The sequence below is a fragment of the Balaenoptera musculus genome, chromosome 15, assembly GCF_009873245.2.
Source record: "Balaenoptera musculus isolate JJ_BM4_2016_0621 chromosome 15, mBalMus1.pri.v3, whole genome shotgun sequence".
In the NCBI taxonomy this organism is placed as follows: Eukaryota; Metazoa; Chordata; class Mammalia; order Artiodactyla; family Balaenopteridae; genus Balaenoptera; species Balaenoptera musculus.
Genome location: NC_045799.1, coordinates 84,223,823 through 84,251,159, shown reverse-complemented (window position 1 = coordinate 84,251,159; position 27,337 = coordinate 84,223,823). Strand labels below are relative to the sequence as shown.

The following is a 27,337-nucleotide window of genomic DNA, read 5'->3' as shown; positions in this document are numbered from 1 at the left end:
ATCACCATGACAAATATAATAATAAAGTCAGAAATATTGTGAGAATTACCAAAATGTGACATAGAGACACGAGGTGAACAAATGCTGTTGAAAAAATGGCACCGACAGATTTGCTCAAGGCAGGACTGCCACAAACCTTCAATTTGTAAAAAAAATTGTAACATCTGAAAAGCACAATAAAGTAAAGAGCAATAAAATGAGTAATACCCATACATAAAAGAAAGAGTCAAAAAGAATTTGTGGTAAGTAGAAGGATGGTACAACAGATCCCAGTGAAGCAGTTCTGAACTAGACTTTCCTTCAACCGCGTAACACACTAAATGCTAGTCTGGATCACAAATGAAGACAATGATTAAGATTTTTAAAAACCAAACTGTTTATATCTTGATATAGGATTTGGTTACACAGGTGGATGTACTATATATAAATCTTATACAAAAAGAAAAACTGTAAACAGACATTAAACTTTAGGCAATAATCTGCATGCTAAAGTATTTACGGGGCAGTGTATTGATGTTTTTGCAATTTACTTTGAAGTGCATTATAATGAAATCAAATATGAGAGGAATGAGCTGATGGACACGGGGATGGACATGTGACAAAATGGACATAGTAAAATGTTAACTTTTAATAGTCCTGCTGGTGGGTATATAGGAAATCAATGGAAAAGTCTTTTGACTTTACTGTATGTTTGAAAATTTCATAATAAAATGTTAAAAAAAAAACCTAAAATGATACAGATAGTCGGGTCCAATTCTTGTTTATCTTAGGAACTTCCTTTGTAGGATTAAAGATATGGAGGATTTGTTTAATTCTTTGTGGAGAAGGAAAGATAGAGTTACAATGAAAGAAGTCAAATACAGAATTCAAAGTGACTCAGATGGAGAAACCCCACTAAAATATATATTCTGAAATCCTCTTTTCCTGGAGAGTCTTAAAAAAATATGTCTTGACAAAGCAGTCTATTCCCTTAAAAATGATGAAAAGGGCAGAGCATTTCCAAGTAGACACTGCAAAACAAGAGCACAACTTGCCTTTATCTCATCTTGGCTGGCAAGCAGGCTGCTATTGGGATTGATAAGGACTCTATCTTCTCTCTTTGGATAATCTGGATTTTCCAGAAGAAAATTACAAAGTCTGCAAAAATAAATGATGTTATTTTCATACTGCTTCCAAATCCCACACCTGCCCATTGATTCAAAAGTAATGTGTGAAAATAAAGTTTCTAGACACACATTATAATTGACCTATCAGGGAATTAAAATGTTTGCAGATCAGAGAAACAAAACAAATAAATAGACAAAAGACAGTTACACTGAATCTCTATTTTTACTTGCTAATTTAAAAAGTAATATACATACTGATAAATATAAACTCTGAAGTTTTTCTATTAGTTGGGTATCAATATAATGAAGTCACTGACATTCTTACTGGTTGAACTGTATAGGGAAAAGTTTGTATTTACATTCACAATTAAAAATAGTTTTCTAAGAGTTAATAAATAAATGGAACATAAAAGACCTTCTACTAATTCATTAATACTTTTTTTAACCCTATGGTAATAAATCCCCATGACAATCTGAGGGATGCTCAGTTTACTGTAAGGCTGGAGGAACAGACCATGTTTGCTTAAGAACAGACTCTCTTCATACCAAACTCACAACTTTGTCTTTTTATCACTACTATGAAATCCTTCAAAAGTAAGGATATAAAGAATAAGATAACATGAGAGATGTATCACCACCCAGATTTACAAATGTTAACTAACAAGGCCCTTCACCCTATAACAACCAAAGAAGGCAACGAACTGTACTCCTGGGATGATTCCATAGAAACAAGTACAGCCTGGCGGTATGCAGCACAAGCCACTTCAGTAGCAAGAAAGCTTCCCAGTCACAGGGCAACCGGGGCTTCCCCTCTCCTCTACCTTCCTTCCCTTGCTCCTGCAGATTCTGAAGATGACTCCACTGCCTCGAAGGTGCCCCACCATGATTCTCACTCAACTCCCTTCTCCCCAGGTCTCTCCTGTCCAGTGTGAAGAGGGCAGCCTCTAATTAAGACAGGTCTAGCAGGAAGAAGACAGAGAAAACGTGCTCACCTCCAGCTCCTCTTCTCACCAAGGGCCAGTGTTTGGGGACTAAAAACTAGGGAGGCATGCTTCTTTTGCAGTCCCCCTCAGGACCCTCAGCACTGGCCGGAATACGAAGCCCGACTGCAAAGCCCCCTCCTTCCTCCTACTCCAGGACCGGTCAGCACACCTCAACACCTTTTTCTTCATCATCACTTCCAGGAGTCCCATGCTTCTTATCGTTAAGCTCTCCTCTTCCTATCACCACGCCCAGTCTCTGGAACACAATGCCAGAGGCCCAGAGAGGGAAAAACCCCTTTCCCATATTACAGTAGTAGCAAGGGGAGACACCCCTAGTCAAGAATTCTGAGCACATTTCCCATTAAAAGCGTTGTCATTGATGGTGACTCTGTTCCAGTACAAACTGATGAGCACCACAGGTTATACAGATCTCTGAAGGCTAACCTGAGAATTAGTCACTGTTAAGAACCCAGTATTCGTGCAGAAAGGCATGAAGTTCCAAACGACCCCTTTAACATGCACAACTGGACGTACTACAAACCAGATGTGGAACAGCTCCTCCATTCCAATCTTACCTGTTTGTAACATTCTGATAAGTGTGGCTACCACAGGCCAACAGACTGCCCCAAAACCAGGAATTTGGGGAAAGATAAAAAGGTCAAATATAAAGAATCTTCTTTAATAGAACAGCCATGCATGAGTGAAGCCAGAGGTCTCCTAAGTGGGATGCATGGAAGATGACCTGCTAGGGTGTTGGAAGAAAGTAGTAAAACTTCTGTTTCTAGTTTTTAAAATCTCATCCTTTAAAATGTTCTATTTTTATGCACTTTCTAAAGTGCATGCTATAGAATACTAGGTATAATTTCTGAATCACCCGCCCCCCCCCCTTTTAGAGGTTCTTCTCTTAGCAATTCATTTTATATTTTCAACACTATTAAAAACTTCACATATCGAAATGCTGCAAGATGTGGAATTTCATATGGCAGCTATCAGAGGCTCTCACTTTGAACTGTCAAAATTCATTTCCATTTTAATATCTTCTCTACCCTCACCAACACAACTTTCCTGGAATTAAATGACATTCAGTGGCACAGATAATTAAGAACAAAGTTTCCCTTCTACAGATATAAGCTACAACCAAATAAATTAATATTTACAGCCTGGGGCAAAGGCAGGGGGACGCCTGTCAGAACTCAAATTTGCCCACCTATTGGTATTATTTCATGCTTGATCTGACTTGACAAGCTAAAGGGTTTCGAGAAAGCACTCCCACTAAATAGGCCAGGCTAATATTCCAAGCTTTTATTCTTTAATAGTTGTTGCTGCCTCGATCCAATTTAAGTTGCATCACATGTGAGTGAAAAGTCTTAGTTAAAGTGTCAAAGAGTAGGTTACCATCACAGCAGGTTCTCTGGTGAACAGGCCCCTCCTGCTAAAATGACCAGCTGGTTACATCTAAAGGTGACTTAAAGACTGCACACAAAGTGACTGAGAGTCAGCCCCACAAAATACCAGCTTGCTCAACTCTGCTTTGGGCCTCCTTTCGGCCCTACATTAACAACATTCAACTTAGTTGTGAGAATTAACAACTTAGTCTCAACAGCCCAGGGACGAAAGGAAAGCAGTGTCAGGAAAATCATACTGTAAGTTTCAAAAGATTCAATACAGTTATTGAACATTCCCTTTCCTTTGGAATTCACAAGAATTTATGTTTAAGGATGAATATTTGCTTTTAAGTGACGTGAAAAGCACAGTCAGTAAGCCCCTAGAAAAAAGGACATGTATGAGACTCAGGAGGTAGGAGAACAGAACTGTCACAGAATCTGTCAATTTGATCACACTTTACCGATATTACATAGAAGACTAATTTTGCAGATATTTAAAAAATAATATATTCATCTGTAGAATGAGAGGGAAACATTATAGTATACTAAATTTCTAAAGGATTACTTTAATATTTACTATAAGTTATTCAAAATACTACTTGGTATTTCCTATTCAAATCAGTATTCTGTTACTAAATGTGCTAGGTATATACTTTATCATTTATAGTTTCTAAAATGAACAAACATTATGCTTCATAATCAGGAAAAGATTAACAAAAAAAGGAATTCAATGAGACAAGAGAAGGAGTAAACAATTCACATAGGAGGGAAATACAATTAGTAAACAAATATATGAAAAATGGTACACAGCTAATTATCAAAGAAATGCAACTAAAATACTAATTACTTTATGCCTAGTTAAAATAAGACCACTACTTAATATTGTTGAGGAATGATTAAACCAATTCATATACATCTCTAACAGCAACATAAACTGGCACAACTCCACAGGAAAGCTATTTGTTAGTTTGTTTGTTTTTGCTGCGCTACTTGGCTTGTGAGATCTTAGTTCCCCAACCAGGGATTGAACCCAGGCCCTCCGCAGTGAAAGCGCAGAGGCCTAACCACTGGACTGCCAGGGAATTCCCTGGAAAGCTATTTGGAAATATGTTTCAAGGATCATGAATCTGTTTATAATCCCTGATCCCAAATCTTAACTTTTAGGGTTTCAGCATACAGTGTATAACAAAAAAAAGGAAAAGTACTACATGGAATAACGCAGAATAATGTTTATCGGAACACTAGTGAAACTACGAACAGGAAAAATATTTAACAAAGAGGAAAATTCAATAGAATAATTTTTATTGAAAGTAATAACTAATAACACCATAAAAAATGGAAAATATTTTTTTACTTAACATTATTTCATAAAAAAGATATCCAAAATTGTATTTACCCTCCAAAAAAAATTATGTTTTCATTCCAAGAACTAAAAAGGTACGTTAAAAAAAAATCAGTTTGGACTTCCCTGGTGGCGCAGTGGTTAAGAAGCCGCCTGCCAATGCAGGGACACGAGTTTGAGACCTGGTCTGGGAAGATCCCACATGCTGCGGAGCAACTAAACCCGTGCGCCACAACTACTGAGGCTGCTCTCTAGAGCCCACGAGCCTCAACTACTGAAGCCCACACACCTAGAGCTTGTGCTCTGTAATAAGAGAAGCCACCGCAATGAGAAGCCCGCGCACCGCAACGAAGAGTAGCCCTTGCTCACATCAACCAGAGAAAGCCCGCGTGCAGCAACGAAGACCCAACTCAGCCAAAAATAAATAAATTAAAAAAAAAAAAAAAAAAAAAGAACACAAGAATAAAAAGGCAAAATCTTCCTTACAGCAGAATGTCAGATAATAATCTAGGTGGTGGATACAGGGTGTTCACTTTATAGTCTTTCAACTTTTTATGTTCAAAAATTACAGGGGGAGGGCTTCCCTGGTGGCGCAGTGGTTGAGAATCTGCCTGTCAGTGCGGGGGACACGGGTTCGAGCCCTGGTCTGGGAGGATCACGCATGCCGCGGAGCGACTGGGCCCATGAGCCACAACTGCTGAGCCTGAGCGTCTGGAGCCTCTGCTCCACAACAAGAGAGGCCGCGATGGTGAGAGGTCCGCACACCGCGATGAAGAGTGGCCCCCACTCGCCGCAACTGGAGAAAGCCCTCACACAGAAACGAAGACCCAACACAGCCAAAAATAAAAATAATAAATAAATAATAAATAAAAAACTAAAAAAAAAAATTACAGGGGGAAAAAATCAGTAACATTAAAAAAAAAAGTAAGTGGGGGACTGTTCTAAATTAAAAAGCTAAAAAGATAAACAAATACATTTGAAACCTTGATTCCATCTTGGTTTAAAAAACTGGTAACAGTGCCTGCCTCTGGACGGAGAGGGAGAGATAGGGCTGCCAATGGCACCAACAGTGCCTTCGTATGAATTAGAAAAAAGTACCTCCTCTGGGCTGCTAACCTCAGAAAGAGGGCCCTTCCCTCTTGGTCAAGGCAGCCAGCTCCCACTCGCACCCTTGCTGAGTTCTACAGTACAGAATATAATCTTTGAGGACAGAGGTTTAGTATCCACCTTTAATTACAATAATCTGTATTAATTAGCAAAAAATTTGATCAAGTTCAATACCTATTGCTCTTTACAAATTTACAACTGTTCCACCTCTGCATACTAGAAGGAGGTGAAAGAGTATAAGAGGAAAGAGACTTATTTTTCATTTTGTATTCTTTGGGACACTTTTATTTTATTATTTATTTATTTATTTATTTATTTATTTATTTTTGGGACACTTTTATTTTTTAAAAAACATATTTATCATCTTTATAATGAAAACTAAAAAAAACACTTCCATACCTTTCTCCAAATGGGCAGAGGGGCTACAGAATACTTTGTTACAAATATAGGGAAGAATATGTCTTTAACATCCTGACCAAAACATGGGTAGTATCAATGCTAAGAATTAACTAAACATTTTAATTCTGTAACCATGCATGATTCTACACAAGATCCAGAAAACAGTCTGTATACGACTAAAATTAGAACTCTTCTAATAGGATGATTCAAAAAGACATAATGCTAACTGAAGTAAGCCAGCCACAAAAGGACAAATATTGTGTGATTCCACTTACATGAGGTCTCTAGAGGAGCCAAATTCATAGAGACAGAAAGTAAAACCAGTGGTTGGCACGCGCTCGGGAGAGGGAGTGGGGACAGGTTCAGTTCGAGAAGATGAAAAAGTTCTGGAGATGGATGGTGGTGATGGTTGTGCAAAGATGTAAATATACTTAATGCCACTGACACTGAACTGTACACTTACAAATGGTTAAAATGTTTTATGTATATTTTACCACAATAAAAAAAAAAGAAAGAAAAAACGCATGGTGGTATACTTACACATTCAAATCATAGTAATTTTTCAAATGAATTATTTCCTCAATATACCCATGTGCTACATCTGGAAATCTTACTTCCTAGAAGGGAATAAAAAACATTATTTATATTTCATTCCCTGGAATGGTTTCAAATTGCAATAAAAACCAGATGGCAAAAAGTACATAAAATGACTAAAGACTAGAAAAGGACTGTAAAGCAGTTTTGTGTCTGGCTTAAACCTTCACACAAGGTGCCCAGATTTATCTGTCTACATAGAATATGGAATTTAGAAAGGTACGTAGAGATCACCTGGTCCTCTGCCCCCATTCTGCATATCTATTCTATAGTCTTTCAATAAATATTGAACATCTCCGCCCAAGCAAAGGAAGTCTAAAGACGAATAAAACACTTTCTAGTGTATACCCTCAAGAAGCACACAATCTAGTAGACCAGATGAAAAAACCTGGGGGAAGAAGGGTTAAAAGACTGTTCCAAGGCAAATAGCAGCCCACAGAGCCCTGCATGACTTTCTAGGTCAGTGCTATCTAACAGAACTTGGTACAAAGATGGAAATGTTCTATTCTGTGCTTTCCAACATGGTAGCTGTTCAGCCCCATGTGGCTATTGAGCACTTAAAATATGACTGGTGCCACCAGAAATGAAATTTAAATTTTATTTAATTGTAAGACATTTAAATTTAAACAGCCAAATGAAGCTACTGTATTGGACAGTGTAGCTCTAGGTAATCTTATAAACCTGCTTTAAGGGTTTGAAGTTGGAGTTAACTCAATTCCTTTTTAAAAACTGTGGGGACTGCTCATATGACAGCATAAGGGCAACCATGATCTGCAGCTAGAATCCCAGAGGGCTTGCTGAGGGTTTAAGCATACATTCAGGAATCCTGATTCAATTTTCAAATCTTCAGTTTCTCTCCTTCTAGTCTACAAATCTAGGAAATTCAGAAAATGAAGTCCACACACACAAATAATACTTTTGCAATAAAAGGAAATTCAGTATACTTAGTGTGTATAATTATTTACATATCAAAATAAAACTTACTGTTTCTTTCACTAATAGTGCAATGAGTTCTTGGTCTACGTCAGGAGCTTCTTGCCCCCAAAGGTTTTCCAAATTGGGCTCCTGAGATCCTTGCAGTGGAAAGGCCGGACCTGGCTCTTCATCATCTATTGCTAACTGTTGGTCTTCAAGCTCTCCCAGAGGATGGGCAGGCTGAGGAGAAGAAGGGCCTGGAATCCCATCCTGCTGGGGTTCTGCTCTTGGAAAAGCCGGTCTTGGAAAAGCTGACCCTGAGGGTTCACGCTGATACAACAGTGGGCCCAGTTCTACTTCAGGCTGCCGCTCCTGAGGCACAACCTGGTTTGTTATCTCACGGGGCTGTTGGTTCAGAGACTGGAAGTAAGGATGGTCTAACCAGCAGTCTTCTTCGATGGCCTGGTCATCTAGGATATCAGCTGATTCTCCGAGGTTTGATAAAAGCTCTGTCTCTGAGTCTTCAGATGACTGGTTCTGAGTGTCCAAAGGATCACTTTCTGGAAAAAGAAGGCTATCTTCTTTCAGGATAATGATTTTCTGCTCTGCTCTGTGGTTGACAATGTCATTTGTTGCTTGGTTATGACTTGGTCCAGGCTTGGGTTCTCTTTCTGTTTGTCCACTTGGCTTAATGAATTCAGAAACTCCAGAAGGCCCAAGATCTAGAAATTCACCGTAGTTATCCTCAGAATTATCCTGTGCCCCAGAACCAAACAATGAGCTGTTATACACAGAAAAAAAGCCGTTCTTATCTGATTCAAAGGCTGCTCTAGACTTTTTAGGCCTTTCTTCTCCCCATCTTTTGAGATCTTGCCACTGGGCAGCTGGTTTGATGAGATTGGGTCGTGATGTCTGAGGTTTATTTGTCTAAGAAAAAATGAAATTTTAATAATAATTCAATTTTTTTCCTGTGTCTATACCTCCCTATGTACTTATACTGAGCTTCTGAGGTAGGACAGGAAAGAAACAAAAACAAAAGCACCCTCCCCCATGAGACCTATTCTTCACATTTATCTTAACACTGAAATTTGGTCACACTATAGCAACTGTAAGAATCAGAGCAGCCATTCATTGATTGACGCATGACTTATAGTTTGAATTATAATTTCACATGAGACCAGTAAAACAAAAATAACTGCATAGTAGAGAAAATAATGAAAGAATGACAACACAGTAGAGGAATGAGAAATGTTCAACAAACACACGAAAAGCAGCTAAATCTCATTAGTAATTCAGCAAAATGCAAATTAAAACAAGGTACCCCCTCCCAAGACTGGCAAACAATTTTTAGTTAGATAACTTTTTAGTTAGCATTGGTACACATGTGGGAAAACTCTCATACTATCATTCGTTGCTTGTGAATTTAGGAAAGCAACTTGGTATTACTTATTTTTTTAAAAATGTATATTCTTATGATTTGTCAATATTGTTTTTCAATATCTATTCTATAAACCCTTACGTATCCAAAGGAGGCATATTCACTGCCACACTGCTTGCAACATAAAAAGAAAAACACTGGAGACACTGTGAAGTTTGTTCCTAAGTGAATAGTTAAGTAAACTATTATTTATCTGCTCTACAAAATACTCTCCAACTCTCCACCCCTCCAAGAGGTAGCTCTATATGTAATGAAATGGAAACCTCACCAATAAACGTTATTATGTGAAGAAAAGTTACAAAACAATTCATACACAGACTGATTCTATTCTTTAAAAAAATCAAAACACAGAAATAGACATACCATTTCTAAAAGCATACACACACACACACACACGCACACGCGAATACATATGAATTCAAAGAAAAAGATCTGGAAGGACACATGCCAAACTAGTGACAACAGTTCCTCTGGGAAACCTCTGGGGCAGAAGGGGCTGGTGAAGACAGACTTCAGTTTTATCTGTATTGTTTCAATTTCTATAGAGAACACAATCATATGTTATTTATAAATTTAAAAAGTGGAATGCCCAATTTTAAAGTAGCAGAATAAAGATGTCTCTGATCCTTCTCTTCTCTGAAATCACCCCAATCCAGAGAGGAGAATGAGACACAGAACTGAAAATCTTTGATAAAACCAGCAGACATCTGTGATCCCAAATCACAATATATATGAGAAGGAGCTGGTAAATGTAGTGAGGAAAGTCTAACCAGATTTTAGGAAAGGCAGAGAAAGCTTCAGAAAGGCTGAGTTTTCCAAAGTAGGTGGTGTGGCCTGGCGGGCAAAATCAACTCCTTGCTTGGAAGAATGGGAACCTCCACTCCATTTGGCAGCAAAGATGTTCTGAGGAGGTTAGACTGAATGAAGACACACGTCTCTGCTGGAGGCGGGCTGTCAGTGAGGCAGGAGGGAGAGAACTTTGAACTGGGCTGCTCTGAAACTGGCAGTATCTGCCAGGCAGTAAGAAAGAAAGAAGCATACGTGCATGTAAGCACACCTCCCCCACCCACCGCCACCCCAATGTCCTCTGTCATAGGAAGAATTCCTGCTAGCCAAGAATAGTGCCTGAGCCTTTCCCCAACATAAATGCCTGCAAAGAGCTGGTCCAGGAAAACTTCAAATGCATTCAAAGTTGAGTAGTGATAAAAAACAACCAGTACAGAAACTATATTAAGATACCTAACTATTGAAAAAAGAAGTGGTAGATGAGCAACACATATGATAAAATCAGTACTACACAGTGAATGAAATGAGAAAAGAGAGAAGCAAGAACACAAAGAAGTAATGAAACAATTAGCTATTCAATATAAATGTTCTAAATCATGGTTTTGTAGAAATAAGGTAACCATCAAAAGTTGGGAGGGGAAATGGAGAAGCTGAGGGTCAAAAGATACACTTAAAGCTAATAAATCAACATATAAGGACATACATAAGGACAGCAGTCGAAAGTATAAAAGTACTAGAAGAACTAAAAACAAACAAAAAAACCTAAGGATAAAAACCTTTCAAATTATCAGCAAGGACACATGCCCCCAATATAAATAAAATAAAACCTCAAAAATGCAGGGAAGGGCTTCCCTGGTGGCGCAGTGGTTGAGAATCTGCCTGCCAATGCAGGGGACATGGGTTCGAGCCCTGGTCTGGGAAGATCCCACATGCCGCGGAGCGACTAAGCCCGTGAGCCACAATTGCTGAGCCTGCGCGTCTGGAGCCTGTGCTCCGCAACGGGAGAGGCCACGATAGTGAGAGGCCCGTGCACCATGATGAAGAGTGGCCCCCACTTGCCGCAACTAGAGAAAGCCCTCACACAGAAACAAAGACCCAACACAGCCATAAATAAATAAATAAATAAATAAAAATTAAAAAAAATGCAGGGAATATAGTGAAAGATCATTTTTAAAAGCAATAAAAATATAAAGCATATTAAACACTATGAGAGAACTAATAAAAACAAAGTATAATGGTCACATTAATAAATATAAATTAGATCATTCACCTATTTAATTTAAAAGTCTCTTTAAATAGAACCACTAGGCAAAACCCAACTATATAATCAACTACAGGCATACCTCAGAGATACTGCAGGTTTGGTTCCAGACCACTGCAATAAAGCGAGTATCCCAATAAAGCAAGTCTCATAAAGTTTTTGGTCTCCCAGTGCATAGAAAAGTTATGTTTACACTATACCATAGTCTATTAAGTGTGCAATGGCATTATGGTTAAAAAAATGTACATATTTAATTTTTTAAAATGCTATTGGAAAAATGGTGCCAAAAGACTTGCTCAATGCAAGGTTGCTACAAACCTGCAATTTGTTAAAAAAAAAAAAAACAGCAATATCTGCAAAGCACAGTAAAAAGAGACACGCCTGTATACAATCAAGAGTTACTAGACCACTGTGATTCATAAAGCACATGGACAAAGACAGCAAAGTGGATTTCTGATTCTAGTAATGGCATGCTAGATCATTCAGATCAACCCTTCTACTGAGTAAAAGCAGAAACCCTGGTCAAAATATCAAAGCAAAACCAAAACATCTACTTGAAGGCCTCAGGAAGGCCTCAGGAGGAAGAAATCCAACAAAATAAGCTACTTTTCTTCTACAGATGCATTTGCCAATCCCAGACCTGGATGAAGAATGAGAAGATTGAACAAAACCTTTGGTATCTTTTTTGAGGAGCTAAGTGCACAAAATCGGAATTCAGAACTCACCATGGGGAGGAGTTCTGGTAAATCTCAAGCTCTAGGGTCATTCCTTGAAGGGTACACCACTGAAGTTAGGGTAAACTGGAAATATGCTGGACCTCCCAGAAGCTGAATCCTAGTTTCAATAGTTTAAATCCCTGGATCTGAGTTTCCTGGTCTCCCAAACCTTCTTTGAGAAACAAATATAGGCCTTCTTTGAAGAAAGATAACATCACCTAGAACCTCAAAATTTTCATATATAGTGATACTACTACTCAACAAAAAATAACCAGGCATATAAGAAGTTGATACAACATAATAGAAAACCAAAACCAAGAGAAGTAATAAACAGAAACAAATCTACAGTGATTTCAAATAGTGAAGTTATCAGACATGGATTCTAAAATAACATGCTTAGCATGTTTAAGGAAATAAAAGACTAGATTGAAAGTTTCACCAGAGAACTAGAAACTGTTACAAAGAAAGAAAAAAAATAAACTATCAAATGGAAATTCCAGAATGTAAAAATACAGTAACTGAGATCAGGAATCAATGGATCAGTGCACAGCATTTTAAATAAACACAGTTGAAAAGAAAAATTAGTGAACGGAAAGACAGGTCAGAAGAAAATAGCCAGAATAATGCATAGAGACACAAAATGATTGAAAATTAGATAAGAGAATAGGAGACATATAATACAGTGAAAAGGTTTTACCCAACTATGTAACTAAAGTTCTAGAAAAAGAGAGAGATAAGAAGCAATATCTGAAGATAAAATACAAAATTCAAGCAGAACAGCAGCTTGATTTCATTTCTGAAGATCTAAGCTGGATAATTAAAAAAAAATCCAAACAGAGACCTAGATACAGCAATAGGAAGACTGCAGAAATCAAATACAAAGATAAAAATTTAAAGCAGCAGCACACACTGCTTTCAAAAGGAAAAAATAAGACTGACTGACTTTTCAACAGAAAAATGGAAGCCAGATGGATAAACAACAAGGTCCCACTGAATAGCACAGAGAACTATATCAATATCCTATGATAAACCATAATGGAAAAGAATATAAAAAATATATATATGTATAACTGAATCATTTTGCTGTATAGCAGTAATTAACACAACATTGTAAATCAACTATCTTTCAATTAAATAAATAAATCAAAGAAAAAGAAAAATGGAAGCAAAAAATACTGGAATAGTATCTTCCTTGTGTTAAAAGAAAATAACTGCCACTTTGAATTCTATACTCAATGAAAATATCGGACTTACTATAAAGAAAATCCTAAAGAGTGTTCTTTAGGTAGAGTAAAAATAATCTCTGTTTTAAGGCCAGAGATGCAGAAAGGAATGAAGACCAACATAAAAAGATAAGTATCTGGAGAAGGTAAAGTGATTACTGATTGTTTAAAACAATGTATACAGGGGCTTCCCTGGTGGCACAGTGGTTAAGAATCCACCTGCCAATGCAGGGGACACGGGTTCGAGCCCTGGTCCGGGAAGATCCCACATGCCACAGAGCAACTAAGCCAGTGCGCCACAACTTCTGAGCCTGCGCTCTAGAGCCCGTGAGCCACAACTACTGAGCCCGTGTGCCACAACTACTGAGCCTGCACTCTAGAGCCCGTGCTCCGCAACAAGAGAAGCCACTGCAACGAGAAGCCCACGCACTGTAACGAAGAGGAGCTCCCACTCTCCGCAACTAGAGAAAGCCAGCGCACAGCAACGAAGACCCAATGCAGCCAAAAATAAATAAATAAAATAAATTTAAAAAAATGTATACAGAATTAAAATATATTAAAAAACCCAGTATTTAAGTTGGGAGGTGAACAAATAGAGTTAAAGTGTTTTAAAGTCTTTACAATCCTCAGAAAAAGTTTAAAACACTAATAAACATTAGTGCTGAGGCCTCTATGATGTGAGGAAGCCTGAACTAGCCTTTAAAATAGACCATATGGGGGGACTTCCCTGGCGGTCTAGTGGTTAGGACTTCACACTTCCACTGTAGGAGTCGCGGGTTCGATCCCTAGTCGGGGAACTAAGATCCCGCATGCCACACGGTGTGGCCAAAAAAAAAAAAAGGATAAAATAGGTCATATGTAGTATTAGACATGATACCAAAACAAGTGACAAAGGAAAAAGATAAACTGAACTTCAAAGTTTAAAACTTTTGGGCTTAAAGGATACTATCAAAAAAGTAAAAAGACAATTCACAAAACTAGAAAAAGTATCCACAAATCAAGACATCTGATAAGGTACAGTATTCAGAATATATAAAGATTCAATAATAAGAAGACAACACACTTCAAAAATGAGCAAAGGGGGACTTCCCTGGTGGCACAGTGTTTAAGAATCCGCCAGCCAATGCAGGGGACAGGGGTTCGAGCTCTGGTCCGGGAAAATCCCATATGCCACAGAATAACTAAGCCCATGTGTCACAACTACTGAGCCTGCGTTCTAAAGCCTGCGAGCCACAACTACTGAGCCCACGTGCCACAACTACTGAAGCCCGCACGCCTAGAGCCCATGCTCCGCAACAAGAGAAGCCACCGCAATGAGAATCCCGCGCACGGCAACGAAGAGTAGCCCCCGCACGATGCAAGTAGAGAAAGCCAGAGCACAGCAACGAAGACCCAATGCAACAAAAAATAAAATTAAAAAACAAAACAAAACAAAAAAAACAAACCAGCAAAGGATCTGCATAGACATTTCTCCAAAGATATACAAATGGCCAATAAGCACATGAAAAGAGGCCAACATCATTAGCCATCGGGAAATGCAAATCAAAATCATAATGAGATACTGCTTCACAACCATGAAGTTGGCTATAATAAAAAAGATAGACAGCAATTATTGGTGAGAATATGGAGAAGTTGGAACACTCACACTGCTGGTAGGAATGTAAAATGGTGCTACTACTATGGAAAACAGTCTGGGAGAGTAAAATACAGAGTCACCTTGTGATCCAGCAATTCCATTCCTAGGTATATACCTGCTATGGTCTATACTCCCTCTGCCTCCAAATTCATATGTTGAAATCCTAATCACCAAAGGTAATGGCAGCAGTAGGGGGAGTCTTTGGGAGGTGCTAGGTCATGAGGGTAGGACCCTCATGAATGGGATTAGTGCCTTTATAGAAGAGGCTCCAGGGAGATTCCTAGCTCCTTCCACCATGTGAGGACACAGTGAGAAAGTGTCAGCTATGAACCAGGAAGAGGACCTTTACACGATCATGCTGGAGTCTTGATCTTGAACTTCCCAGCCTGCAGAAGTGTGAGCAATAAATTTCTGTTGTAAGCTACCCAGTCTGTGGTATTTTGTTATAGCAGCCCAAATGGACTAAGACAATACTCAAGAGAAACGAAAACATACGTCCACAGAAAAACTTCTACATGAATGTTCATAGCAGCATTATTCATTATTCATAATCACAAAAAAGTGGAAGCAACTCAAATGTCCATCAATTGATGAAAGGCTAAACAAGATGTGGTATATCCACACAATGGAATATTATTCAGCAATAGAAAGGAGTGAAGTACCGATTCATCCTACATCACAGATGACCTTGAAAACGTTATGATAAATGAAAGAAGTTGGTCACAAAGGACCAAATAGTATATGATTCTGTTCATATAAAATGTCTAGAATAGGCAAATCTATAGAGTCAGAAGTGGTTAGTAGTTCTTAGGACTGGGTGGAAGAGAAGAAGGGAGGAGGGAAGATAATGGTTAGCTCATCAAATCAAGAAAAAAGGCTAAAAAAACCCAACTACACTAAAATAGAAAAGGAAAATGGAGGAACCATAGGTTCAGAGTAAGTAGAAAGAACAGGCTATTTTGTTTAACTCTATTAAATACGTTAAAAAACGCTGAAGAAATAAATGATTTTCTAGAAAAATATCAGGGACCAAAACAGATACTGAAAGCAACAGAAATCTAGACATGTCAATCACCAAAGAAGCTGAAACAGTTTCAAAGAACCGTCCTCCATGAAAAGAAATAGCCCAGATGCCTTTAGAGTAAGTTCTACCAAATCTTTAAAGAACAGGTAACTCCAACATTATTTAAAATATTTTATCAGAGCACAGAAAAAGAAAGAAAACTTCTAGACTCTTCATGAAGTCAGAATGATGTTTATAAAAAATTTGTCAAGGACAGCCCAGGCACACACACACCCCTATGGGCCAATCTCACTCGTGAGATCTATGGAGAAAACCCTAAATAAAATCTTAGCAAATAGAATCTAACAGCACATTACCATCATACTGTAATACCATTACCAAGCAAAGTCTGTCCAGAGACAAAATAATTTACCACATTAACAGATTTTTAAAAAATCACATAATAATCTCCACAGATGCTGAGATTGAATTTGATAGAATTCTACATTTACTCATTAATAAAAACTTGAAATAAAGTAGATAGCTACTTCCTTAACATAATTTAAAAACGGTATCTCAAGCAAAAAGTCATCATCACACTTAAGAAGAAATATTAAAAGTATTCCCATTTATGTTAGTGGCTATTTTTCTTATTTCTATTACCACTATTACTTAAAAATTTTGAGGACTTATCACAATATAATTAGACAAGTATAAAAACTGGAAAGGAAGAAACTGTAAGTATCATTATTTACAGATGGACCGGATACCATTCCTTGGGTCAACTGAAAAATGACTACAGACAATAAAAACAACTGACTGGTTATGAAATTAATATAAAAACCAACAGACTTTTAAATTAACAAAAACAAAGGTTAAAAAGGTACACAGAAGAAAAGATGCCATTTACAAAAGCAAGAGAAAAGATAAAATAACCAGGAACAAACTTAAAAATGTTTAAGATCGAACCGGGCGGGAGCTGCCAGCAGCCGGAGCAGCGCCGCGGGGAGCCGCTAGCCGCGAGCCCCAGCCGCCCCGCGCCCGCTCCCAATCTTGCTGGGTCTCCGTTCCGCCGCCAGCAACTGCAAGGAGGCGTCATGTAGCAGCAGCTGCAAACCCACCTCGGATTTGCAACTCTTTTTTTTTTTTTTTTTTGGTGGGGCGGGGGGCGCGGCAAAATTCTATCTCCGCCCACACTTTCTTGCCTATTCCCATTTGCAAGCTGCATCTGCCTCTGAGAAATTGAGGGGTTCAGGGTAGGGTGGGGAGCTGTAAATCAGAGTTGGACCTGCAGCACCCCTGCACCTAGAAGGCCACCATGACCGAGGAGAGCTCTGAGGTGCCCAGGGAGTTGATAGCATAAAGGATGTTATTGGCAGAAAGATAAAGATTGCATTGAAGAAGAAAGTAAAGCTGGAAGTGAAGGGAGACAAAGTTGAAAACAAAGTGCTGTCTGAGCCGTGTGGATGAAAGGCTCTTGGTGCTCCAGCCAGGCATCAGGGCTGTGCCTCTGAGGTGGGAGAGCCAACTTCAGGACACTGGTCCACAAGAGACCTCCCAGCTCCACGTAATACCAAACGGCGAAAATCTCTCAGAGATCTCCATCTCAACATCAAGAGCCAGCTTCACTCAACGACCAGCAAGCTACAGTGCTGGACACCCTATGCCAAACAACTAGCAAGACAGGAACACAGCCCCATCCATTAGCAGAGAGGCTGCCTAAAATCATAATAAGGCCACAGACACCCCAAAATACACCACCAGACGTGGACGTGCCCACCAGAAAGACAAGATCCAGCCTCATCCACCAGAGCTCAGGCACTAGTTCCCTCCACCAGGAAGCCTACAAAACCCACTGAACCAACCTTAGCCACTGGGGACAGATACCAAAAACAACGGGAACTACAAACCTGCAGCCTGAAAAGGGTGAAAAGGAGACCCCAAACACAGTAAGATCAGCAAAATGAGAAGACAAAAAAACACACAGCAGGTGAAGGAGCAGGGTCAAAACACACCAGACCTAACAAATGAAGAGGAAATAGGCAGTCTACCTGAAAAAGAATTCAGAATAATGATAGTAAAGATGATCCAAAATCTTGGAAATAGAATAGACAAAATGCAAGAAACATTTAACAAGGATGTAGAAGAACTAAAGAGGAACCAAGCAATGATGAAAAACACAATAAATGAAATTAAAAATACTCTAGATGGGATCAATAGCAGAATAACTGAGGCAGACGAAAGGATAAGTGACCTGGAAGATAAAATGGTGGAAATAACTACTACAGAGCAGGATAAAGAAAAAAGAATGAAAAGAACTGAGGACAGTCTCAGAGACCTCTGGGACAACATTAAATGCACCAACATTCGAATTATAAGGGTCCCAGAAGAAGAAGAGAAAAAGAAAGGGACTGAGAAAATATTTGAAGAGATTATAGTTGAAAACTTCCCTAATATGGGAAAGGAAATAGTTAATCAAGTCCTGGAAGCACAGAGAGTCCCATACAGGATAAATCCAAGGAGAAACACGCCAAGACACATATTAATCAAACTATCAAAAATTAAATATAAAGAAAACATATTAAAAACAGCAAGGGAAAAACAACAAATAACACACAAGGGAATCCCCATAAGGTTAACAGCTGATCTTTCAGCAGAAACTCTGCAAGACAGAAGGGAGTGGCAGGATATACTTAAAGTGATGAAGGAGAAAAACCTACAACCAAGATTACTCTACCCAGCAAGGATCTCATTCAGATTTGATGGAGAAATTAAAACCTTTAGAGACAAGCAAAAGCTGAGAGAGTTCAGCACCACCAAACCAGCTTTACAACAAATGCTAAAGGAACTTCTCTAGGCAAGAAACACAAGAGAAGGAAAACACCTACAATAATAACAAACCCAAAATATTTAAGAAAATGGGAATAGGAACATACATATCGATAATTACCTTAAATGTAAATGGATTAAATGCTCCCACCAAAAGACACAGACTGGCTGAATGGATACAAAAACAAGACCCATATATATGCTGTCTACAAGAGACCCACTTCAGACCTAGAGACACATACAGACTGAAAGTGAGGGGATGGAAAAAGATATTCCATGCAAATGGAAATCAAAAGAAAGCTGGAGTAGCAATTCTCATATCAGACAAAATAGACTTTAAAATAAAGACTATTACAAGAGACAAAGAAGGACACTATATAATGATCAAGGGATCGATCCAAGAGGAAGGTATAACAATTGTAAATATTTATGCACCCAACATAGGAGCACCTCAATACATAAGGCAAATACTAACAGCCATAAAAGGGGAAATCGACAGCAACACAATCATAGTAGGGGACTTTAACACCCCACTTTCACTAATGGACAGATCATCCAAAATGAAAATAAATAAAGAAACACAAGCTTTAAATGATACATTAAACAAGATGGACTTAATTGATATTTATAGGACATTCCACCCAAAAACAACAGAATACACATTTTTCTCAAGTGCTCATGGAACATTCTCCAGGATAGATCATATCTTGGGTCACAAATCAAGCCTTGGTAAATTTAAGAAAATTGAAATCGTATCAAGTATCTTTTCCGACCACAACGCTATGAGACTAGATATCAATTACAGGAAAAGATCTGTAAAAAATACAAACACATGGAGGCTACACAATACACTACTTAATAACGAAGTGATCACTGAAGAAATCAAAGGGGAAATCAAAAAATACCTAGAAACAAACGACAATGGAGACACGACGACCCAAAACCTATGGGATGCAGCAAAAGCAGTTCTAAGAGGGAAGTTTATAACAATACAAGCCTACCTCAAGAAACAGGAAACATCTCGAATAAACAACCTAACCTTGCACCTAAAGCAATTAGAGAAAGAAGAGCAAAAAAACCCCAAAGCTAGCAGAAGGAAAGAAATCATAAAGATCAGATCAGAAATAAATGAAAAAGAAATGAAGGAAACGATAGCAAAAATCAATGAAACTAAAAGCTGGTTCTTCGAGAAGATAAACAAAATTGATAAACCATTAGCCAGACTCATCAAGAGAAAAAGGGAGAAGACTCAAATCAATAGAATCAGAAATGAAAAAGGAGAAGTAACCACTGACACTGCAGAAATACAAACGATCATGAGAGATTACTACAAGCAACTCTATGCCAATAAAATGGACAACCTGGAAGAAATGGACAGATTCTTAGAAATGCACAACCTACCGAGACTGAACCAGGAAGAAATAGAAAATATGAGCAGACCAATCACAAGCACTGAAATTGAAACTGTGATTAAAAATCTTCCAACAAACAAAAGCCCAGGACCAGATGGCTTCACAGGCGAATTCTATCAAACATTTAGAGAAGAGCTAACACCTATCCTTCTCAAACTCTTCCAAAATATTGCAGAGGGAGGAACACTCCCAAACTCATTCTACGAGGCCACCATCACCCTGATACCAAAACCAGACAAAGATGTCACAAAGAAAGAAAACTACAGGCCAATATCACTGATGAACATAGATGCAAAAATCCTCAACAAAATACTAGCAAACAGAATCCAACAGCACATTAAAAGGATTATACACCATGATCAAGTGGGGTTTATTCCAGGAATGCAAGGATTCTTCAATATACGCAAATCAATCAACGTGATACATCATATTAACAAATTGAAGGAGAAAAACGATATGATCATCTCAATAGATGCAGAGAAAGCTTTCGACAAAATTCAACACCCATTTATGATAAAAACCCTCCAGAAAGTAAGCATAGAGGGAACTTACCTCAACATAATAAAGGCCATATATGACAGTCCCACAGCCAACATTGTTCTCAATGGTGAAAAACTGAAACCATTTCCACTAAGATCAGGAACAAAACAAGGTTACCCACTCTCACCACTGTTATTCAACATAGTTTTGGAAGTTTTAGCCACAGCAATCAGAGAAGAAAAAGAAATAAAAGGAATCCAAATCAGAAAAGAAGAAGTAAAGCTGTCACTGTTTGCAGATGACATGATACTATACATAGAGAATCCTAAAGATGCTACCAGAAAACTACTAGAGCTAATCAATGAATTTGGTAAAGTAGCAGGATACAAAATTAACGCACCAAAATTTCTTGCATTCCTATACACTAATGATGAAAAATCTGAAAGTGAAATTAAGGAAACACTCCCATTTACCATTGCAACCAAAAGAATAAAATACCTAGGAATAAACCTACCTAAGGAGACAAAAGACCTGTATGCAGAAAATTATAGGACACTGATGAAAGAAATTAAAGATGATACAAATAGATGGAGAGATATACCATGTTCTTGGGTTGGAAGAATCAACATTGTGAAAATGACTCTACTACCCAAAGCAATCTACAGATTCAATGCAATCCCTATCAAACTACCACTGGCATTTTTCACAGAACTAGAACAAAAAATTTCACAATTTGTATGGAGACACAAAAGACCCCGAATAGCCAAAGCAATCTTGAGAACAAAAAATGGAGCTGGAGGAATCAGCCTCCCTGACTTCAGACTATATTACAAAGCTACAGTAATCAAGACAGTTTGGTACTGGCACAAAAACAGAAATATAGATCAATGGAACAGGATAGAAAGCCCAGAGATAAACCCACGCACATATGGTCACCTTATCTTTGATAAAAGAGGCAAGCATATACAGTGGAGAAAAGACAGCCTCTTCAATAAGTGGTGCTGGGAAAACTGGACAGCTACATGTAAAAGTATGAAATTAGAACACTCCCTGACACCATACACAAAAATAAACTCAAAATGGATTAAAGACCTAAGTGTAAAGCCAGACACTATCAAACTCTTAGAGGAAAACATAGGCAGAACACTCTATGACATACATCACAGCAAGATCCTTTTTGACCCACCTCCTAGAGAAATGGAAATAAAAACACAAATAAACAAATGGGACCTAATGAAACTTAAAAGCTTTTGCAGAGCAAAGGAAACCATAAACAAGACAAAAAGACAACCCTCAGAATGGGAGAAAATATTTGCAAATGAAGCAACTGACAAAGGATTAATCTCCAAGATTTACAAGCAGCTCATGCAGCTCAATAACAAAAAAACAAACAACCCAATCCAAAAATGGGCAGAAGACCTAAATAGACATTTCTCCAAAGAAGATATACAGATTGCCAACAGACACATGAAAGAATGCTCAACATCATTAATCATTAGAGAAATGCAACTCAAAACTACAATGAGGTATCATCTCACACTGGTCAGAATGGCCATCATCAAAAAATCTACAAACAATAAATGCTGGAGAGGGTGTGGAGAAAAGGGAACACTCTTGCACTGTTGGTGGGAATGTAAATTGATACAGCCACTATGGAGAACAGTATGGAGGTTCCTTAAAAAACTAAAAATAGAACTACCATACGACCCAGCAATCCCACTACTGGGCATATACCCTGAGAAAACCATAATTCAAAAAGAGTCATGTACCAAAATGTTCATTGCAGCTCTATTTACAATAGCCAGGACATGGAAGCAACCTAAGTGTCCATCATCGGATGAATGGATAAAGAAGATGTGGCACATATATACAATGGAATATTACTCCGCCATAAAAAGAAATGAAATGGAGGTATTTGTAATGAGGTGGATGGAGTTAGAGTCTGTCATACAGAGTGAAGTAAGTCAGAAAGAGAAAAACAAATACAGTATGCTAACACATATATATGGAATCTAAGGAAAAAAAAAAAGGTCATGAAGAACCTAGTGGCAAGATGGGAATAAAGACACAGACCTACTAAAGAATGGACTTGAGGATATGGGGAGGGGGAGAGGTGAGATGTGACAGGGTGAGAGAGTGTCACGGACATATATACACTACCAAATGTAAAATAGATAGCTAGTGGGAAGCAGCCACATAGCACAGGGAGATCAGCTCGGTGCTTTGTGACCGCCTGGGGGGGTGGGATGGGGAGGGTGGGAGGGAGGAAGATGCGGGAGGGAGGAGATATGGGAACGTGTGTATATGTGTAGCTGATTCACTTTGTTATAAAGCAGAAACTAACACACCATTGTGAAGCAATTATACTTCAATAAAGATGTTAAAAAAAATGTTTAAGATCTATAGTAAGAAAAATTCAAAATGCTCTGGCTGAGGAATATAAAAGAAGGTTAGACTGAAAGACAAAACTTGTTCTTAGTTAGAAAGGGTCAATATTATAAAAATTGTTCTATAACAATAAAATATGTTTTAAATTAAACAAACTATCTACCTATCTTTTGAAATTAGAAAAGCTGATCTTAAAATTTGCATTAAAATATAAGCACAAAATATCCTGGATGAGTCTGAAAAATGTAGAGTAATAAGGGGAGATGGGCACTACCTGATATTAAGATACATTATAAGGACATAGTAATTACAACACTGTGGACTAGTACATAAAGAGTCAAAGCAATAGTGCAGAAGTTAAGTTCAGAAATAGACCAAAACATATGGTTTCTGACTTCTAAGCTAAGGGGACATTAGGCAGGGTATAAAAGAGGCTGTTCTCAGAAATGTAGAACAAGTGCAAACAAGTAGTGCTACAAGTGTAGCACAAGAGGTGCTCTCAGCTGTTCTACAAGGCCCCTACCCACTACTGAGTGGCTGAAGAATCAGATTATTAACTTGCAATATGCCTCATCATGGTAAGTTTTAGAAAACTCACTTCCGCCAGGATGACATCATCATCCAGGTCCTCTTCATCATGCTGCTGAGAAGCTGGGGTGACCAGCATTGGAACCCCTTCCTCATCAGAGGAGTCAGATATGGTGATGGGTCCATCTCTGAGACTGATCCAGTCTAAAAGTAGGCAGAGAACACTGTTAGGAGGAGGTGGGCATAATCACATTGTCCTTTAATTCAACTTTGGCATGAAAAGGGTCAAGCCTAAAGCCAAGTTTACAGCTATTGGAGTGTTAACTTATCTCCTCAAGCAGCACATGCACCCAAGCATTAAAATAAGCCATTTTTCCATGCTGATCTTTGCCAATAATTCATTTTGGGAATCACCAGAGAAAACCTGACAATTATTATGCTCAAGATTATCAACTTTTTCTTATACTAGACTGGAGGAATCTGTTGATAAAATCTTGACTGCTCATTTCTTAAAAGTGAAATCATGGCCTCCCATCTCACCTCTATTCTTCCAAAGGAATACAAAACACTGCTTTATTCAAACTGATAGGTCTGAAAAAACTTTCACTCAGAAACAGTAAAGTTTTCACTTAATATTTAAAATATTAAAATTTGCTCACCTTAGACACAAACCTTAAGTATCACTTACGCAAACATATTTCAGTGTTTTAGTCAAACACCCATTTATCATCTATGACAATAAGCACTTTAACTTTCCTGTTTCCTTTTAAATATAACTAGAGTTAAACTAACCATCTATTGATAGATGTAATAATTCTGTTAAAGGTCTCCAAGTCCTTTTATTCATTTGAAGACAAAGCACGTTTGATATGAATTACTGGATAACACAAATTAATAATTCCTCCATTAAAATTCTAATATTTTTCTCAAGGTTAATGCCTCATGTATTTTTGTTACCTAACAATTTGAAAAGCAATATAAAACCAATTATCTCATTTCATTCCTGTAACAGGGCTGTGGTAATGCCAAGATAGTAGTTTAAAACAGGTACATCCATGGGATCTAAGGTCAGACTGCCTGGATTCCAGTCTCAGCTCTACCACGTACTAGCTATACGATGCCATTATTTACTTCTTTAGGCATCCACTTCCTCAACATTAAAGAAAGGCTAACAACACTGCCTACTTCAAATAGCTGTATTACCAAAAATGCTTGTTTATTATAGTACTTGACACACAGTGAAGTTGCCTGATTTTAAGTCCAATGCTACCTACACAGAAACAACCAACTGAACTGAGGGCCTGCGGAAGTACATTATAGAGGATTTCTCTTAAACTTGCATAATGAATCCAAGTGATTATCACCATCACCTGCTGAAACCCTACTAAAATGATAGTAAAGGAACTTTTAAAAAGTATAACCTCGTAAGTACACAAAGAAGAGAAAAGGAGATAATAGCCAGCAAGAGATTTAAACAAAATTCTGGAAAACAGCAGATTTACACATGGCAAGAGCTCTAGAAGAGTGGATAAGGCTCAAACCCACAGCCTGCAGCAGGGGCGGCCAATCAGACGTGGCATAATTCATGTTGCAGAATCGTAGATTTCCCTGAATAACTGTCCTCAATTACTGTATGCCTTTGGTCATTTCCAGTCTTTAAATGGTTATTTTAGACAATTCTGTCTAATTTTACCGTTGATTTTGGGGAGAAGATTTGCCAAGCTTCTCACTCAGCCATTCCAGAAGACCCACACTGTGGAGGTCCATTCTGGAGAGCCACTGAGGCAGAGAGTCACTAGACACCAGGCCAAGAGAGGAAAGGGGTGTCACTGGAACAGCCATAATGAGTAAGACCCTGGCTGCCTTCTGCCGCTTGGCTCCCTGAATGCTGGCAAACAGTCTTAGATTCCACATTCAAGACACTGTAGATTCCTCTCTGGAAGAACTGGCCCAAGAAAAAGACACAGACAACAACCGTGGGGCACCCAGTGAAAAAGCTGGTTTTAAACCTATCACCTTACAGTGAAGCCCAATGGTTGACAAGATACTCCCCAATATACCACATATAAACACATTAGCTTTTAAAAATATACTTTAAAATTTTAAAGTATAACAGAGCAAAGGCTATGAATTAACACAAAAGGCCCATACCCGTATGACCATCACAAAGGTTCGTGAATACATTTCTTGCACATTAGTAGCCTAGACTATTCACATTAGTTCCTGAAAACACATTCTTTCGATTCTGGCTTCCTTGCAAATAACATGTCTGAGATATATCCGTGTTGTTGCATGTTACAGTATGTAGTTTTCTTTGCTGTATGTAATTTACTATATGAATATATCATAAGTTACTTATTCTTCTGTTGACAGACATTTGGGTTGGTTCCAGTCTTGCCTGTTTTCGATAATGCTGTTATGAACATTCTTGTATATGTATCTTGATAGACTCATTTCAGTTGGGTACATTCTTAGAGAAGTGCTGAGCCACAGGGAAAACGTATGTTCAATTTTAGTGGACAATGCCAACTAACTTTCCAAATTGTCTGTGCCGATTTACACTCCCACCAGCAGTGCAGGAACTTGAAACTTGTTTTGTGGCTCAAAATGTCAATTTTGGTAAACACATTGGGTGCAACATTCAATATATGCTTGTTTGCTTATTTATTTATTTAAAACATCTTTATTGGAGTATAATTGCTTTACAATGGTGTGTTAGTTTCTGCCCTATAACAAAGTGAATCAGCTATACATATACATATATCCCCATCTCTCCTCCCTCCCACCCTCCCCATCCCACCCTTCTAGGTGGTCACAAAGCACCAAGCTGATCTCCCTGTGCTATGCGGCTGCTTCCCACTAGCTATCTATTTTACATTTGGTAGTATATATTAGTCCATGCCACTCTCTCACTTCGTCCCAGCTTACCCTTCCCTCTCCCCATGTCCTCAAGTCCATTCTCTACATCTGCATCTTTATTCCTGTCCTGCCCCTAGGTTCTTCATAACCATTTTTTTTTTAGATTGCATATATATGTGTTAGCATACTGTAATTGTTTTTCTCTTTCTGACTTACTTCACTCTGTATGACAGACTCTAGGTCCATCCACCTCACTACAAATAACTCAATTTCATTTCTTTTTATGGCTGAGTAATATTACATTGTATATATGCGCCACATCTTCTTTATCCATTCATCTGTCAACGGACACTTAAGTTGCTTCCATGTCCTGGTTGTTGTAAATAGAGCTGCAATGAATATTGTGGTACATGACTCTTTTTGAATTATGGTTTTCTCAGGGTATATGCCCAGTAGTGGGATTGCTGGGTCGTATGGTAGCTCTCTTTTTAGTTTTTTAAGGAACCTCCATACTGTTCTCCATAGTGGCTGTATCATTTTACATTCCCACCAACAGTGCAAGAGGGTTCCCTTTTCTCCACACCCTCTCCAGCATTTATTGTTTGTGGATTTTTTGAGGATGGCCATTCTGACTGGTGTGAAGTGACACCTCATTGTAGTTTTGATTTGCATTTCTCTGATGATTAGTGATGTTGAGCATTCTCTCATGTGTTTGTTGGCAATCTGTATATCTTCTTTGGAGAAATGTCTATTTAGGTCTTCTGCCTATTTTTGGATTGGGTTGTTTGTTTTTTTGATATTGAGCTGCACAAGCCGCTTGTAAATTTTGGAGATTAATCCTTTGTCAGTTGCTTCATTTGCAAATATTTTCTCCCATTCTGAGGGTTGTCTTTTCGTCTTGTTTATGGTTTCCTTTGCTCTGCAAAAGCTTTTAAGTTTCATTAGGT

The 27,337-nt window shown here is 38.3% G+C and overlaps 1 protein-coding gene across 7 annotated transcripts in view; it reads right to left on the bottom strand.

Moving 5' to 3' along the window:
- RNF216 (ring finger protein 216) overlaps nt 1-27,337 on the bottom strand; it is a 180,761-nt gene that overhangs the window by 125,105 nt on the left and 28,319 nt on the right. For 6 of the 7 annotated variants that reach the window (XM_036826032.1, XM_036826033.1, XM_036826038.1 and 3 more), the window contains exons 3-6: nt 23,602-23,735; nt 7,901-8,758; nt 6,863-6,939; nt 1,035-1,137 (exon numbers count right to left, since the gene is read on the bottom strand). In XM_036826032.1, the coding sequence (XP_036681927.1) occupies nt 1,035-1,137; nt 6,863-6,939; nt 7,901-8,758; nt 23,602-23,735 (1,172 nt within the window). The remainder of the gene's footprint in view (nt 1-1,034; nt 1,138-6,862; nt 6,940-7,900; nt 8,759-23,601; nt 23,736-27,337) is intronic. The other variant, XM_036826034.1, reaches the window with a different exon arrangement.